The sequence below is a fragment of the Clavelina lepadiformis genome, chromosome 5 (genome assembly GCF_947623445.1).
Source record: "Clavelina lepadiformis chromosome 5, kaClaLepa1.1, whole genome shotgun sequence".
Lineage (NCBI taxonomy): Eukaryota > Metazoa > Chordata > Ascidiacea > Aplousobranchia > Clavelinidae > Clavelina > Clavelina lepadiformis.
In genome coordinates this window covers 17661766-17678897 of record NC_135244.1, presented here as the reverse complement: position 1 = coordinate 17678897, position 17132 = coordinate 17661766, and the positions used below count along the sequence as shown (strand labels likewise).

The 17132-nt window shown below is 35.7% G+C and overlaps 3 protein-coding genes across 7 annotated transcripts in view; 1 reads left to right on the top strand and 2 right to left on the bottom strand.

The window, feature by feature from the left end:
* Positions 1–17132, bottom strand: part of LOC143461311 (solute carrier family 22 member 2-like) — a 162342-nt gene that overhangs the window by 141236 nt on the left and 3974 nt on the right. The window contains exons 7-10 of one of the 4 annotated variants that reach the window (XM_076959193.1): positions 16908–17052; positions 16692–16798; positions 16341–16555; positions 15992–16002 (exon numbers count right to left, since the gene is read on the bottom strand). In XM_076959193.1, coding sequence (XP_076815308.1) covers positions 15992–16002; positions 16341–16555; positions 16692–16798; positions 16908–17052 — 478 coding nt within the window. Of the gene's footprint in view, positions 1–15991; positions 16818–16907; positions 17053–17132 lie in introns of those variants that run through there. The other 3 variants (XM_076959194.1, XR_013118035.1, XM_076959195.1) reach the window with 3 other exon arrangements.
* LOC143459685 (organic cation transporter protein-like) lies at positions 554–5442 on the top strand. The gene is made up of 12 exons (XM_076956918.1): positions 554–808; positions 1686–1810; positions 1984–2078; positions 2162–2265; positions 2490–2644; positions 2797–2968; positions 3236–3374; positions 3477–3586; positions 3662–3876; positions 3955–4137; positions 4252–4390; positions 4601–5442. The coding sequence occupies exons 1-12, from the start codon at positions 576–578 to the stop codon at positions 4683–4685; spliced, it is 1755 nt and encodes a 584-aa protein (XP_076813033.1). The 5' UTR covers positions 554–575; the 3' UTR covers positions 4686–5442.
* Positions 6053–11859, bottom strand: LOC143461308 (solute carrier family 22 member 4-like). 2 transcript variants are annotated; one of them, XM_076959188.1, is made up of 12 exons: positions 10898–11859; positions 10537–10640; positions 10251–10327; positions 9908–10011; positions 9531–9685; positions 9258–9429; positions 8662–8791; positions 8455–8588; positions 8103–8317; positions 7724–7906; positions 7026–7164; positions 6053–6437 (listed from the first exon to the last, which is right to left on the bottom strand). In XM_076959188.1, coding segments are annotated over exons 1-12 (1602 nt in total). In that variant the 5' UTR covers positions 11086–11859; the 3' UTR covers positions 6053–6436. The 2 variants fall into 2 exon arrangements, with proteins under 2 accessions (XP_076815303.1, XP_076815304.1); XM_076959189.1 differs by having other exon boundaries at positions 10251–10355; positions 10898–11039.

Below are 17132 nucleotides of genomic sequence, written 5' to 3'. Positions count from 1 at the left end.
TGTAAATAGATACTGCATTCCGAATTGATATTCTAAACTATAAAGATGAAATGGTTGTTTTATAACCGTACAGAGTTACCGTGTATTGCTAAGAAATCGACGTTGCTTTGTTAAACGCTTGTAAGCGTATCGTCAACTGCAACGCAGCAATGCGTGGTTATCCACCAATGCCTCATAAATTAATTCATTAGTTTTATAATCTTTTATATTTCTTCAAACTAGTAGGACAAAGGAGGGCGAGAGCTACCGACACAAAACTTAAAACTTGTATTACTTACTGATGACTACAATGGGAATGTCAAGTCAACAATAAAGTCATAGCTAATTGGCAAAATCGTTTGCTTTCTAGGAAAATGTCGGTGTAATGATAACGCATAGCGTAAAACATATCATTTATAAGCCTTCTTGTATCGAAACTAGTTTTTATGTTGGAGGTTATTCACTGTATTTACTCGTCTAATTTGGTCCAAGATTACAATTACTTTTATCCATTATCCTGAATTCGCTGTAGCATTTGCCACTAAACACTTTTCATCTTGCATTTAAGGGTTGACATAATTAATAATCTTGTAAAAATGAAGACGCAGCAAGATGTGCTGCTGTCAACGGCTGGTTACGGAAGATTTCAGATGAGGATAACTGCTCTTGTGGTCGTCATGGGTTTTCTTCTTGGACTTGGAATGATGATGAGTAGCGTCTTCATGATCTTTACTCCGGATCATCGCTGTTATCTTCCTGGTTTGGATGATGATGAGGAAACATTGAAGAGGAACAGCTCAAATCAACAATACCCGCAGTTTGCTGAAAAGTAGGCCTAAGTGTGAAACTGCTTTTAGTTGTTGTTTTAAATCATGGTCACGTTGATTACGTGGCTGGTTAAGAATCAAAGTTACAATTACATATTTAATTAAGACTTGTCCATGTAAACGTTCAATATATTGCTGTCACAATTTATTCCAATTCCTCTAAAAATTTAAATACATAACAAGGTAAAAGTTTGAATATTGAGTTGTTCAAAGCACTGATGTATGCCGAGTTGAAGTAAACTGAAAAAGCGATAAATGTACAAATTAATAAACATACAAAAAATTATTGCACCTTGTTAGACAGAGCAAACCATTATAATATATTAACAAAATGAAACTGAAAATGCGATACAGCAATATACAGAATGCAAGAATTTCTTTTTTGGTTCCGAATAAAATTAATATAGCCCTGTACACTGTAAAAAGTATACCGATCACAAGTTCAAGCTACATTATACGGCTATTTAAAATGTATAGTACGAACACAGTCCAACGATACACACTTATTTCAATTGATGTGGAATAATATAATGCTTACTATCATGGCTACATTTTGTTTTAACTTTCAACAATACACTGCTAACTACTTGCGTTAGACTTTTTAGCCCAACAAAGTCTGGGCATTGGTACTGCTGTATATACGATTGTGAGTGTGCACTGTGTGTATAGAGTGAGGGCATACTTCGTTAGGTAAAGTGGCATATAGCGTACAATACATACTGTAATATAGTATGCGAGTGAAGTGCACTATTTCCTCGAGTATAAGCTTATTAGCATTTTCTTCACTATTTGGCTTCAATGCATGATCGAAATAGCAACAAGATAATGGGTAGTGGCAGGTTATCAAACTGACTCAGCGAAATATTTTTTCGTCTCAAGGAATACAAGTTCAAAGAACTGCAGCGGAAACGCAACCTTGCTCTATTTTCCGGTCGAGGTCGGGGTGGACGGTAATTGTCAAAGTAACAAGTGTTACATGTATAACTGGTCAACTACTACTTCAGGTAATATACTTGAAAAAATGCTGCTTTATGACCACACATTATAGGCTACATTAAAACCGCTTTCCTCCTGAAGAATAATATTTTTAATTTATTTCGTTTTCTTAATTCTTACTTTAAAGTTTCAGTCAAATCACTTTTGTGTTTATTCTTTTCCAACCGATTCAATGTTTCAGATTTGAACGCCACAACGTCAAGCTCAAATGAAATACCATGCGACAATGGCTGGAAATATTTTGTTCGAAATGGTTTACTCACGGCCAGTATGGAGGTGAGGGTGCACATAACTTAAAAATTATCAAACCAAGTGACTAATTATTACTCAAGTTTGAAGTTGTTTGTGTTTATTTCTAGTTTAATTTGGTTTGTGACCGTTTATGGATTGCGCCATTGGTACAATCTTCTCTTATGATAGGTTGTATTGCCGGATCATTCTTTGGTGGTTACATATCAGATAGGTTTGTGACTGTCATAGTTTTGGTTTGCAAACTTATACACAAAGAGTAGATTTTCCTCTATCTGAATGCTTTAAGTACTTTTACCCCTGTTCAAGTATCCTAATTAAAGTCTTATTGTATTATTGTTTTATCGTTTTTTTTTCTTTCTTCATTATGGTTTATGCCGTAGTCTGACTGTTGGCACTAAAATAATGTACACTTAAAAATTTTTGAAACCTACACAGATACGGTCGTAGATTTGCCATATTGTTTGGGTGGACAATAGTTTGTTCTTCGTCCTTGATATTTGCTGTAGCACCTATGTGGATATTTCTTCATATACTGACATTTGGTATAGGATTTGGCGGCACCATACGGGCAAATGTTGCCATGGTTTTAAGTGAGAATGTAACAGTGCATACAGTACTATATACTAATTTCATCAACATCTTTAAGTATTAGCTAGGTTTATATACCGGTTATTGAGAGATTTTTGTATAAGTAAATCAAAAGCTGTTTTTATGACACATATTTTTCTTTTTTTGCTTAAAGTGAGCGAAATAACACCAACGAAGCACCGATATATGGCAACAACACTAAACGTTTTGTCTTTTGGGCTCGGTAACGCCTGTCTACCGGGCGTGGCATACCTCTTCCCTAACTGGAGACATATGGCCTTGTTTATAGGAGCTTCACAATTAGCTATACTTCTGCCAAGTTTCTTGTAAGTGTTTTGTACACTGTATAAAGTAGATCTATGTAATGGTATAAAACTATAAATGATTATCCGAGCAAAATGTCTTAAACGTGGCTGTATCAATAGCTTAACAAACGTAAACATAACATTCACCAAAGTTCTAGTTTATAACGGATAATTGTCAAAACTATTAATTTTTTTTGTTGTACACGGTTATAATAACATTATTGTGTAAGTTATGCCTTTTTGCTCAAAATTCTGTCCAAAAACCATGTAGTCTTTTTTATTTTGTAGTATACTAGAAAATTCTCTTAGTTGGTTTTTGGAAAATAAGCTTTTTGACAAAGCAAAAAAGCTAACTGAAAAAGCAGCAAAAATAAATAAAAGACGTTCAGATAAAAAAGAAGTCAAGGCGCTGCAGGAAGAAAACGAAGTAAACGGTTAAGTGATTTAAATAAAAAACTGCCCACAGTTTAATTTAGTTTGCTGTTTATTAACGCCACAACATAAGTCATAACATTTTTGACTTTTAAAGGATGATTACAAAAAGAAAACTGAAAGAACCGAAAGTAGTAAACTGTCTTTTCTCGATCTGTTCAAGATTGGATTTCTAAGAAAACGGATCCTTATACTGGCATTGGCCTGGTATGGGAACGATAAGATATAATCAAATTGTAGTTTCCCATATTACATAAGTTTAATGCTGAATATTCTGTTTAGGTCAGCAGCAAATACCCTCTATTTTGGTTTATCTATCAACACTCGTAACCTCGGCGGCAATGTCTATCTTACATACTTTGCTCTTGCTATTGTTGAAACGCCTGGAACATTTCTGGCGTTCTTCCTGATGCGAAAATTTGGAGGCCGCCTAATCTTTATGATACTGACCGCGGGGTGTGGCCTTTGTGTAGTGGCCACCCCATTTCTGCAGACAGGTAGGTCTACATTCGAGCGTTGCTTCTTTCATAATTTTTTTTGTTTTGAGCTAATTTCACAAACACTGTGTTATATAGTTTCACATTTGGCTATGATAGCAGCCAATGTGCTGGGAAAACTATTGGTCAGTGGGTCGATGACTGTTCTTTACTCGTTTACTGGAGACGTTTTTCCGACTCTTTTACGATCCCAGGCGTTCGGTCTTTGCTCATCGGTATCTCGAGGCTGGAATGTCTTGGTTCCATATCTGTTGTTTTTAGGTATAACTATTCTATTCATAAGTAGCACAAACTTATAATAGAAGGAATAAAATTAGTCTGTCGTTTATCCGGTTTTGTAATATTGAGTTATATGGAGACCCCATTGGTTTACAGGGGAAATTGTTCACCCATCCATACCATATTTGGTTATGGGTACTTTAGGGATAGCTGCCGCTTTTGCCGTTTATCTTTTACCGGAAACAAAACTTAAACCCTTGCCAGATACCTTGGAAGATGCCAGGCAGCAAGAAAGGTATATGTAGTAGAGATACTGACTTACAGTAGTTTTTTTTTTATCTTACTTTTGTGTATGTAAACAAATTATAGAGAAATATTTTGCGTTTTGGAATTGTAAATCTATCTTTATTTTGCGGCTTTGGAAAATTACCAAAGTACTTCATTGAAGTAATCAATGAACAACCATAATTAATTAATGATTTCTGCGTTTTGCAATATTCAAAAGGCTTCGAAGTTCTTTATCATGTTTTCGGCCAAGAGGAAAAGAGTCAAACTCAAATCCTGCTTCCGCTGAATCCATTTCACTGTAAAACTGCGTTTGAACAAATTGTTCGGTCAATTGTTTTTTATTTTATTTTGTTATGGTTGTTCTTTTATGCAATGTACCTCACGACATATAACTGTGTGACTTAAAAAGAGCATTAAAAGATAGTAATAAAAATGTGCAATAAAAAAATTAGTATTTACTTCAAAATTAATCAACTGAATATTCTGTTGATGGTATTTAAAATATATAGCTAAAAAGTGTTTCAGCATGTGATTCTTTTTTAGCTGACGTCTTTTCGCACTTGCAACGTTGTTTCATATAGATGTTCTTGTTTTAAAATAGAGAAACAAATAGTTCTGTTAGCAAAAGTATCAAATAAAAGCATTAAAAATAATTTTCCTTAAACCAAGGAAACTAAAGAAACCCAGGAGCAAAATGTTACTCTCCTGTCTGCTTTTGCTGCCCATTCTATCCCTAATGTAATATTAATCTACTGGACGTTGTGTTATCAGCCTATCAATCAAAACTAGTTTGTTTAAAAAAATGTTCTCAATGTTTTTGACTTTGGTTTGTTGTTAACAAAATTAAGCTTGCAGTGAAAAGTTATAACTGTAAAGTACAGCAAAAAATTTTAAGTTTAAAGTGGCTGCCACAAAAACATCACAAAAATAGCCTGAAGTAAAATTTTTTGGTTGTCATTCATGATGTCAATCGTTGGTAAACTCTTTGTTTAAATTTGCAAACGTGTATCATTTGCCGTTGCCTAACTTATCGGTCTGCCGGTTACCGCATTGTTAGCGGTTGTCAATGACCGGCATTTTCGAAAAGCACCAAAATCCCACACAATATCGCAAAGGTTTTTAAGTTGTATCTAGACTTTTAGATGACGTATTAGTTTGAAGAACTAATATACGTTTTTTGAGAGGTTTGTAGGACCTTTTAATCATTTTTTTCTTCCAAAAAAAAACAAAAAAAAACAAGAATTACCAATCGATGTAATGTTTTAAGAGTTTCCGCCAAACTGACTCCTAGATAACTGAAATGTAGCGTTGGACTAAAGTTTCCCATCCATGACTTAGATCAATTAGATATGCTTTAGTCGTTTAAGTGAAGATTTGTTAGTGTAACTCTTTGGATAAGTTACAGTAACAATATAAATAGTGAGCGTAGCAGAAAGAAAATAAAACTAAACGGAATCTAACGGAATTCGTAAGCTTTTGTGGCGGATTCATTGTCAAAGCAACAGGTAACCAGCATTGTTGAGCAAACGCACAGAAAATACGAAGTGCAACCCACTCTTCAACGCGGCCGTAGAATGGATAAATAGATAACAGTTTAATCGCGCAGAAGTATGAACTGATATGGTATACTCTAACTTTTGAAAAGCAAACTTAGCTTTTGTTTTAGCTGATACTGAATTCCAGGCGGATAATATTTACGACCAATGGCAAACAAATTTGTTTTAGTGTTTTTGCATCGAAATGGTTTGAAAATCGATAGTAAAATTGTGATCAATAAATATTTCTCACGTGCTTAAGTTAAATACACTCAGCTTAATGAAAGAACGTGCATTTCAGAAAATTAAACTGCAAATACCGAAACCGTAATTTCTCTATAGCACCAAAAAGAAAGTAACTGTAGCCACCTAAACAAGAAATGAACCTAGTGTTTGAGCTATCTTTGAAGTACATGCTCATTCAATGGCAAGGTGTCCCCAAATCTTGCATTGCGCTGTTAGGCTGCTGCGCAATAACATCCTTCAACTTTCCGTGCATGGCGACGTATAGTATTGAATCTAAACATTATAATTTTATCACTTTATTAGAAAATAATTCTTCAAGTTTGAACTTTTAAGTCGTACGCCTACAATTGCCAAAATTTAATACGTCTGTAAGCTAATTTGCGACAACAGTATGTTATGGTGTGATAAGCTTTATCCCCGGACTGAGGAAAATCCTTTCTCGACTTAAACCCGGCGATGTTTCCTCATCGTTCGAGCCCCGATTAGTGAGCTAGCCTTTGCGCAAGTTCCGATTGTCAAACATGTTTTTGTTTTTTTGATTTTTTGTATAGTGTTGCTCGATTTTGGAACTGTCCACCAGGTCCAATGAATAGGAGCAAGTGCTACAAGCAACCGCTTTTTAAAAATAGTTTGAAACAACAGAAAAAACAAATAGAACGGTATGTGCCAGGTAATTAAGCAAAAAACGGCTCCTATTCGTCGAAGCGTTACGATGCCCATAATGTTTGTTGGATTAGTATATAAGTCAAGAAATTGGCATTGACAGAAACATTACAATGTAGTTATAACCATATCAAAGTTAACTCAATGTTTTTATTCCTACTATCATGCAAAAGGTAATCAGCAAAGCGAAAATGTTACCAGTAATCTTGTAATTTTGCCTCTTCGATGGTATCGGGCAGAGTTAATGATTTCGTGGAAGGTAAGAAGCACATCAACAGAACAGCTCCTATCATCAAGCATCCCATAACTAAGTACGGTAAACCGTGGATGTGGTTACCTTTTTGTAAAGAGAATTGCTATAAGTACAAACTACATAGCATGCTGAGTACAGTTATAATAACAAATTTTCGTCAAAAAAGGCCAAGAAAATGCTACTAAGTTAATAACGGACTATTCGATAAGTAATTTTAAAGAAAGGAAATATACATCACAGCAAAGTTGTAAGTCGGGCCGGGTTTTTGGGGTCGGGTTCGGGTTCGGGCTTAAGCTTGAAAATATAATCGGACCACATTCGGACCCGAATTTCTATTTACACTCTGCAACAGCCACGACAGCGTTGCGTCGTAATTTCACTTTCGTGGTACGAATGTGCATGCACGCATAGAGTTGAAAACCACCCGCAGAGCGGAACGCGCAACTTAGAAATGACGACAGTCATACAATGGCATCAAAAAATGATGATTTTGATTCATTCAGTAAAATTAACTTTCGGGCCCAATTCGGGCTTTAAATAAATGATCGGGTTCGGGTTAACAATATATGGCCCGTTTACAACTCTGCACAACAGTGAACACTTTCAAAAAATATATACGCCACAAATTTAAAGTAAATCATACCGAGGTACAATAAGTATGGCACAATCACACCAGCACATCTAGCAGCAAAAGAACAAATTCCATAGCTCTGGGTTCTCAATAATGTTGGAAATAATTCGCCGGTGAATGTGTAGAGCAAAGAAAAGCAACCGCTGGCAAATAGCTTTCCAATCATATTGCAAACTATCAGTCGTAGCTTGCTGGCTACAGAGCACATACGGTAAATAACAAAATTTTAACCCAAAACTAATTCGCGAACAAGATATGGTTTACACCGGACATTTAACGACGGTGACAAGTATTATTATTTACTGGTATTTCAACCGATGTCAGAATTATACATTACAAGCCTTAAAAGACAAAGAAACGATAACCTATGAAAAATAAGTTATTATAATACCTTGTTGGACTAATGGGGTTATCAGCAAAGTAGTCCCACATAGCCCGGCCAAAATCATAAATGTGTTGCGGCTTCCCATTTTGCGTAAGACGACGTAGGCCAAAAGATGACCGGGTAACTCTATTGCGGTCACTCCCAGAAAAATTAGGAAGCGATTTCCTTCAAGGTTTCTCGTGTTCAGAGACAAACCGTAATACGGCATACTTGAAGCAAACCTTCAACAGGAAAAAATGCGCAGTATCGTAATAGCTTATGCTTTGATAAATTATCCTTAAGCTGTAAGCGCAGTCAAGTTAGCATTATGTAAACAGATTAATTCTTGTTTCACGATTTTCGCTGCCAATTCTTTTACCAAGCCAGTGATAAAATCAAGACACGTTTTCTGAGGAAAGTGATATGAGCAAAGTCAACGTATGAAAACCGTCTATTTGCCCTTGGAGGTTGAGGGGGTTCCTTACGATCGTCATCAGTGCCTTGACGCCTGCCCTAATTTATAAATTGCTAAAATGTACAATCCGAATCTTTTTAGGTGTTACTTCACTAAGATATGGTTGTTTACCCATTGCAAGTTTTCTAGGTCGTCATGATTTAGCTTTACTTGGTTCAGTCTGGAAGATTCGACCAACACGCTTCTAGCTTCTTGGTACTTTTGATTTTCAAGTAACCACTTTAAAGAGTTGCGCAAGACCCTGAAATTAATCGCCATCGGTAGTGATTATTATTGTTTTGGTAATACTTGTATACAGTTCCAACGATCTGTCACTATATCAAGACACAATGTCAAAAATGCAAACAGGTTCGTACGTCCTATTGTTCAGTAAGTGCATTTAGCAAAAAAAAACTTGAATAAAATAATAAATAATCCAAACCAAGAAATTCCTAATCGCATATTTTGCAATAGCTTAAGTAAGCCTATTAAGACGTACTATAAAACAGGTATATTGATAAAAATCATGTTCAAAAAGTTTTAAAGCGGTAGTTGGCGACTAAACAAAAATTCGAAAAAACAAACAATTTTAGGGAATAAAACTAATATTCGATAAATAATCGCCGTTTTATAGGCTACCGAACATCCACAAACTTGACACATATAGTTATGCTTAATATTGAGTAGGTCTATACCTATTCGTTACGTGGGCCGTGTAGTACACTTACAAAAAACTAGGAGCCACTACAGAAAGCTGCAAGATGGCGACGACTGTTGTCATGAACCTCCAGTTAGGCACGAGGTATGCTATGAGCGGCAAAAACATCCCTCCCAGTGCTATTGAAGCGACGTTTATAATTGATACTTTGTACCGATGCCTGCTAGGAGAGATTTCGCTCACTGTAAGAATAAGTAGCCAACATTAGTTGTTTGAAAAACAGTGTTGACGCAAGTAGTCAGTTGACGCGATTACCTGCGCACCAAACAAGATGGCGACTTACATAAAACCAGGCCAGCCGATGTTCTAAAAGTGCTGGCCAAGCCTTGAACGAAAGTGAGTATGTGTATACCGACCCAAACTGGTGTGACAGCCATAAGAGTAATGCTGCAGCTAAACAGTATCCAGCCAATGATAATGGTAAGTCTTCTTCCGTACCTACGGTATTAACAAACATGAAAATGCAGCTGCTCATGCACAGAAAATAAAAACATGTCTAGCACACCGAAGATTGTATTACAACATGACATTACAGCATGGCTGTCGTACCGACATTAAAACCACGCAGAAACAAACTTTTACCAAAACTGATGTTACAATTAGCTGTTACTAACTGTTTTCGGTATAAAAGAACACCTAATATTTCGTGGTTTTATTCACCTGTCCGAAAACATACCACCACTGATGTCGCCAATCATGTTACCAAGCATTAAGCAGCATGGTATCAGGGGCACAAGCCAAGCTTTATCACATACAAGGTCAAACTACAAAGTAGGAAAAATAACGTCATTCAAAATGTTTTTGGCGTGTGTGCAAAAAAGGTTGATTGGAAATACAAAGGATTTGGCCCTTTTTAAGAAAATTATCTCAAGATTACAATTTACATGTTTCTCCTTACGTAAGTTTGGAATTGGTTATTAAGCTTAATTTCGTAATATTTCTATATACCGCAAACCTGTATGTGTAGAATACCAACACAAAGATTAGGATAATTAGATCATACCTCTACTGTTGCTGTATAGACCTCATTTTTTCGGCAGTATTTCCATCCTTTATCGCAAGCCACAGCTTCACGAGTTGCTGAATTTGCAAATGATATACGCCAAGACTTATAAACAATAACAAAGCAAAAACTGCGATTACTAACTGCTTTACGTCACTTCGTTAAGTTTCTGCTTCAAAACATTATCGGCTGGAGATATGCAAACAAGTTATAGCTATTATATAAGTATGTACACTATGCACACGATAACGGTAAATCACGTCATCAGGTGTACGTTTGCCATTACCGTTTGGTTTGCTCCAATCATAATGACTGCACTTGCTCACGACAGTTGTTTGTGAAGTTTCGTCCCATTGAGTTGGTATGTACTCTCCGATCATAGAATTGTTACTGAACAACACAATGCACCGTTGTACGATTAAAGAAAACTTTTGGCTTATAGCCTCGATTAGCTTAACCTTAAGTTCTCAAAAAACCTATTACAGGGTTTCTTTCTTGACTTACCAAAACATGCATTCGTTTTCAACTATTACCAAAAAAGTATGAAATGACTGTATGCAGTTACGAGAATATATTCGATACAACTATATAAGCGACATAAAAAGCGGAGCATAGTTTTTTTTTAATTACAAAGCTACAGCACTTACTTGTCCCGTAAGTCGCATGGTGCTGGATACAAGTTCGAATCAATTTCAGCCACATAACAGCGATGTGGGGGTGTATAGACGGCAAAAATGCTGCTAAGAAATAGTCCCACTCCATTGAATAGCGCCATAACACACACAACGACTGTGATTCGTATCTGAAACAATCCGTAATCTTCCGTCGAAAGCATATTGTATCGGCTGCTAGAGCAATGTTCCTCAACCTTACTAATCCAGCCTATTTCCACATTAGCATAAATGTTCGCGGACTCAAGTAATTTTGAAAGCAAAAGCGATTTATTTATTGAGCACACATGCACTGTAAATCTCGATGGAAAGATAAAATTAAGCTCATACTACCACCTGCATCAGAAGGATAATTTACAATTAATTGATAATGAATAAGTTAACTTGGCTTAATTTGCTAAAATCTTTCAAACCGACTGGCTTAAAATCGTCCTTTTGCCACAGAACCATATCGTTGACTAAACAAAAGTATATCTAGTTCTAAAAGCTCGTGAAAATTTTTTTGAAATCACAAAGAATGCATAGAAGATACGTTTATACTATATGACATGTACAGATAATAGTTGAAGAAAAATTCCAAAGTTAATGTGCTCGCGGACTCATCCAGAACCTTACGCGAACTCAAATGGGTGTCGGGGTTGAGAAAACTGGGCTAAACACAAGACACGTATTACAAATAAACACTATACATTCTTCCAAATCGCTAGTTGCCAAGCTTTAAGTATACCTACGCTTGCTGCCTGAAAAAAAAAGGCTGCCACTATTTCATCAGAAAAAAACATACGTTCAAGGTTACATTTCATGGTTTGAATCTTTAACAACGGGCTGCGTGGCCTACTTATGGTGAAATAGTCAGTCTCTAATAGCAAATCCTTGCTCATGAGTCGAGTCATGAAAAACATAAACTTTGTACTCTTTGACAATAGCCTCAAACCCCGTTTTCTGCAGTGTACGACCACCTAATGTAGACATTTGCCCATTTTTTTAATATTAAAGCAGGTACGCAAACGCAGTATATCACTTCAACGTTCATGTTTGACTGAATGGCGTGGTTACCACAAAGTATATTTGAAATCGCTGACGCGCTGATGGCCTTTGCTTTCTGCAATTAAGCAAGAATTTGTTGTTGTTTTACAAGTGAGACTTTCTAAAGTCCTCTCGCTTTTCCGTAAACGAGCGATATATGCTTTCACTAAGTACCCTAGCAGGATCCTAACTACAAAAAACTGTTACAGCGGCATACAACACATACGCAAGGTCTAACTGTATTAACACAGGATGAGTATTGGGTATTATAATACAGTCATTAGTTGATCCTAAAGAATGTTAAATCTTGGTCAACCACATGCATATAGAATAAATAAAAATTGTCATCACCGAAAGTGAGGGGCAAGTCCAAAAATAAGTTTGCCTCAAAGAATAGTTGTCAGTAAACATGCTGGTGAAAAGATTTTTAATTATATGTACCGTAGAACTCGCCTCAGTCGTCGCCTGACGCCACCGGACGGGTCGATTTTTCATGTGGTAGGCTAGCTATCGCGTTTTGGATGGAATACGTCTCCGTAGGTGGGTAATTAATAGCAGGTAATTTGTTTATTTTCAGCATAGGAATGTCACAGATGACTGTCGTTAAAATGTTAAAGCATTCTTGTTTTTACGGCAGTTGCCTTACCAGGCTAGAGCCAACAGCCAAGACTGAACTGTACTGTATTGTATTTACATTACCTGTATTTACATTAACCAGTAAAAGTACACAAACGGTAAGATTGTTCAGGCTTATATAACGCAAATTGTTCTTGTTTAAGTACGTACTAGCTACTGCTAGCGTACTCAAGTACGCTATATTTATACCTATTACTCTTTATTTGCCTGTCACAGAAAACATTACATTCATACTTGATCCAAAATAAATCATCCTTATTGTTTGTTTTACAGTATTGTGACGTTGCAAAAACCGCGATCTTCGTTATAATTAAGCGATGACTTTGCTTTTTTTGCCAAATATTTTTGGCAATAACTTTTTAATCACTACATATTGATACAAATCTTTTCACCAGTGTTTTTACTGACAAGTACTCTTTGATTTAAGGCCAACTTGTTTCTGGACTTGCCCCTCATTTTTAAGACAACAAAATTTTGTTGCACATGTCTTATTAGACGCCAACTCAAAAGACCAAGAAGTAAACATAATCAAAGCAGAATAAGCATTAATATCTCAATGCTGAATGCAGTGTAGCCTAATTTTAAACTTACAGTGTAACGATTTAGCTGAAATATCGACTTCGATGTTATTGCGATTCACTACAGCATTTGGTCTAACTCTTATGAGCCCAGGATCGAGCACAACAACTCCGTTCTTATGTTGACGTTAGAATGTTCGACAACTCGTATTCATCATAATTCACCTTTTCATCAACTACGCAACGGTGTTCTCACGTTTGTTGCGTTTATTATAAAACGCAAACTTGCTGTATGTACGCTGACTACTGCGCAGTCAAGCATTTGTCGTATTTTTTAGTTTGCTACTGTACGCTTGAAAATCGCTGTACAACTTTCGACAAACAACTTTTGTGCACCTTTGCTATCTCGGTTTCTACAAGGCTATTACTTGCTGAGCCTCATTACGAAGACGCTTCCAAACACCTACAAGTGATAACGCAAGGGTCGTCATTTGTGACCTCTAAACTGCCTCTCACAGATAATTGCCTCTCTGTATCGAAGGGCTTTGAGGTGACTTCCGACGCGCGATAATTATCTAAAAATAAGACCTATAGCATATGGAAGACGCTATTTCCATTGTCTTTCAAGTTGTGATGTTATAATTATGTATCTTTTATCTACTGCGCTATTATTGCGTAGCGTTATACTTGCCATAACTCCATTTTCAGTTCACAATATAATTGTAAACCATTCGAAGAATAGTTGATTGACAATCTGTTCCGTTAACATATTATCTACCTAACACTTTAAACTCATTGTACTAAGATAACCTCATAAATTGTCATCCTATTTTGTAAACATGTTATCCACGTTGCATTCTGAACTCGCCGAATTCGAAACAGCCGCTGGGTGATTGACAACTTAATCGCTAAAGCACGTTTTCTGCGTGGTTAATAACCGCATTGTCATTCTAAAATAGACAGCGTTTATTAAAACTTAGTTCTTTCATTAATGATTAATCGTTATAATTGACACATAAGCTATAAATCTTCGTTTCCAAAAGTCCAAACTATTTCCTATCGATAAAGCGCATTGCGCCTCAAATTGGAACTCTATTTATTTAATGCTCCCATCCAGTGTATATATGTACCGTTGCATGCTATGATTTACAGTTTTACACACACAAAAAGTTGAAAATTGTGAGCGAGTACGAATGATCAAGAGCGAAATAAATCGATCCCCTTCAGTGTTCGTGTAATTAAAAGAAATGCGATTGTTGGCAATTGGGTTTTTAAAATCCTTTCCTCTTGTCAGTAAAATTTATATAATTTCTCGTGTTTGTCTGAAGTAATAATAAGTTAATGAAAAGCATAAAAAGTAATATTAAACAGATTATCTATATTTAATATTATGTAATTATTCAACTGAAGTTTAGACAATTCTAGACAGGATACACAACCTTCTAATTGTTCTTAGGAGTTAGATTGCAATATAATAAAATAATTGTGGTATACACTAACCAGTGTATTCCACATACAACTACTGTACGTCGCTCTTATAAAAGCTTGATTTGGCGAAAAGTAGGCAATCTATATTAAAGTTTAATTATTACAGTAGGCAATCTATATACTGTAGCAAAATATACTATATCTAAAGTAGCCTAGCTAGTAGCTATTGTTAACTTGTTGATACTTGCCTTCTTGTGTGAATAACTAATGTTCTTTAAACTGCACTTAAAATCTACGATATATCTTAAACTATATGCATACACCAGATAATCATTTATTACTGAAAATCAAGGGATAATTTACTTATCTTGATGAAACTTTTTTGTAATTAATAGTAATTTTATTCAAAAATCCCCTAAACAAACAAACAAAAAGTTGGAAAACATAAAAGTAGGAACGCTAATGTTCCTTGTAAAAGTTACTACTTTATTTTAACAAAGGTAGACTACAGTAGATTGCACAACCTGCTGCAAGGTAAGGTGTGTAAGAGCGTAGATAAAACAGAATGTGTTTAATAAGAGTTAAACAACAAATTCGAGTTTAGATATTTCGGCATTGGGAAATCAGATGTAGATTAGAATATAGATTTAGTTTACCTTTAATATGCTACAACTTTCGAATTAACTTATAAAGGGAACATGAAAATTGCTTTGAACGTTCAATATCAAGTGACAAAATAAAGTGACAGTCACGATATCCTGTCCTACAATCATCTGTGACAAGCAATGCGCTGGTTGTATCTGAAACAGCAATACACATTTTTGATGAACTTTAGTATTAATATGATCCTTGCGTGAAAAGCAAATAATTAATTGACTGTACAAATGACTTTACAGTTAGTACATTTATTGATCTTTGGGGTTACCTGCTTTGTAGTCGAGCGTCTTCCAAAGAGTCAGGCAAAGGCTGTGATTTCGTTTCCGGCAAAAAATACACAGCAAAAGCAGAGGCGACGGAAATCACCCCCAGCACCAAGTAGGGTATGGATTCGTGCAATGTGATGCCTGCAAAATGGGTTGCCATAAGTCAGGTTATAAGGACTGCATAGTAACGCACGAGACTTAAAACAGCACAAAAGATACTGTTCTAACGTTTAATCATAGGAAATGGCAAGTAGCTTATCACGTACGGCTGCGTTATTACTGCACAAAAACTCCGAAATACTATGGTACCAGATTACGTTGCTTTGCTCAATGTAGAAAAAAGCGCAGCAAAAACCAGCATGCTCACCTAAATATAATAAGAAAGGAACCAATCCTCCAGAAAGTCTTGCCACAAATGAACAAGCGCCATATGACTGACTCCTGAGAAGTGTTGGGAAAAGGTCTCCGGTGAACGCGTACAGTAGCGAGAAACAGCCGCTGGCGAAAAGTTTTCCAACGACATTGCAAGCAATCACTGCCACGTTGTTTACTGTATATACGATAACGCAAGCAAATATACTTAGTTTAAAGTATGTTCTATGAATATAAAAACTATGAATAGATGATGATAAATGAATAATAGTAAATATTAAATAATAAATTAATTAAGAATTAAAATATAAAAAAGGAACTAAAACAATAATAATGACAAGTAATAAATGAATATAAATAAATAAATAAAATGTAAAAATATCTAATCTACTACTCTTCAAGTTTTACTACCAAATAAATTTTGATAATATTAAGTGTAATTTTTAAATTATTAATTATAAGTAATTTATAAACTACATTAGCCGACATGTTTTTTTTTGCATAAATCAGAAATACCGGATTGCAGTAAAGGTGTTATCAGCAAAAAAAACCCTGTGATGGTGTTGAATATGACAAACGTGAGACGACAACCTATCTTTTGAATGGTCAGAATAGACAAAATGTGACCAGGCGTTTCTGCCCCACTAAGACCCAGATATAAAAGATACCGATTTCCTTTCAAGTTGTTCGCATTCAGCGAAAGACCGTAAAAGGAACTGCACACCGAAAGCCTAAAACAAAAACCCATTGAGCCGGAAGGTCTCAATGGACTAACGACGAGCCTTGTAGCAGACAACTTATTTAACCTTTACCAACACTTTGCATGTCACAATATAACTTCAATCATGTTCGCATTAAAGAAATTACCAAGCCAAACTGAAAATTATTATCCTCTTCCGAAGAAAAGGTATCTTAATCAAGTGAAGATAAGACAGTTTCTCTTTGTTGGTGTCTTTTTCTCCTGATTTGTCAGACTGCACATGAAAAGAAATCCTATATTAAACGGATACTGTGACTATACATTTCACATTACAAAAAACGAATTTACGCGTTAAGTCCATCACTTTCACTTGTAGGTCCTACCAGTCGTAAACGTTCATTTTCCAATTCTGACATTTCGGTTTCGTTCAACTTGTTTTTATTCACTTTAGCAGCTTTGTGAAGCAACCTTTTGTATTGTTTTTCTTTCCCATTCTGGCACAACCACCTAGGAGATTCTTCAAGGACGCTGTAAATTGTGAAATAATGCTGTTTTATAGTTGCTGTAGTATAGCCTAAATTGAGATCATGGTTACACTGACCAACTTG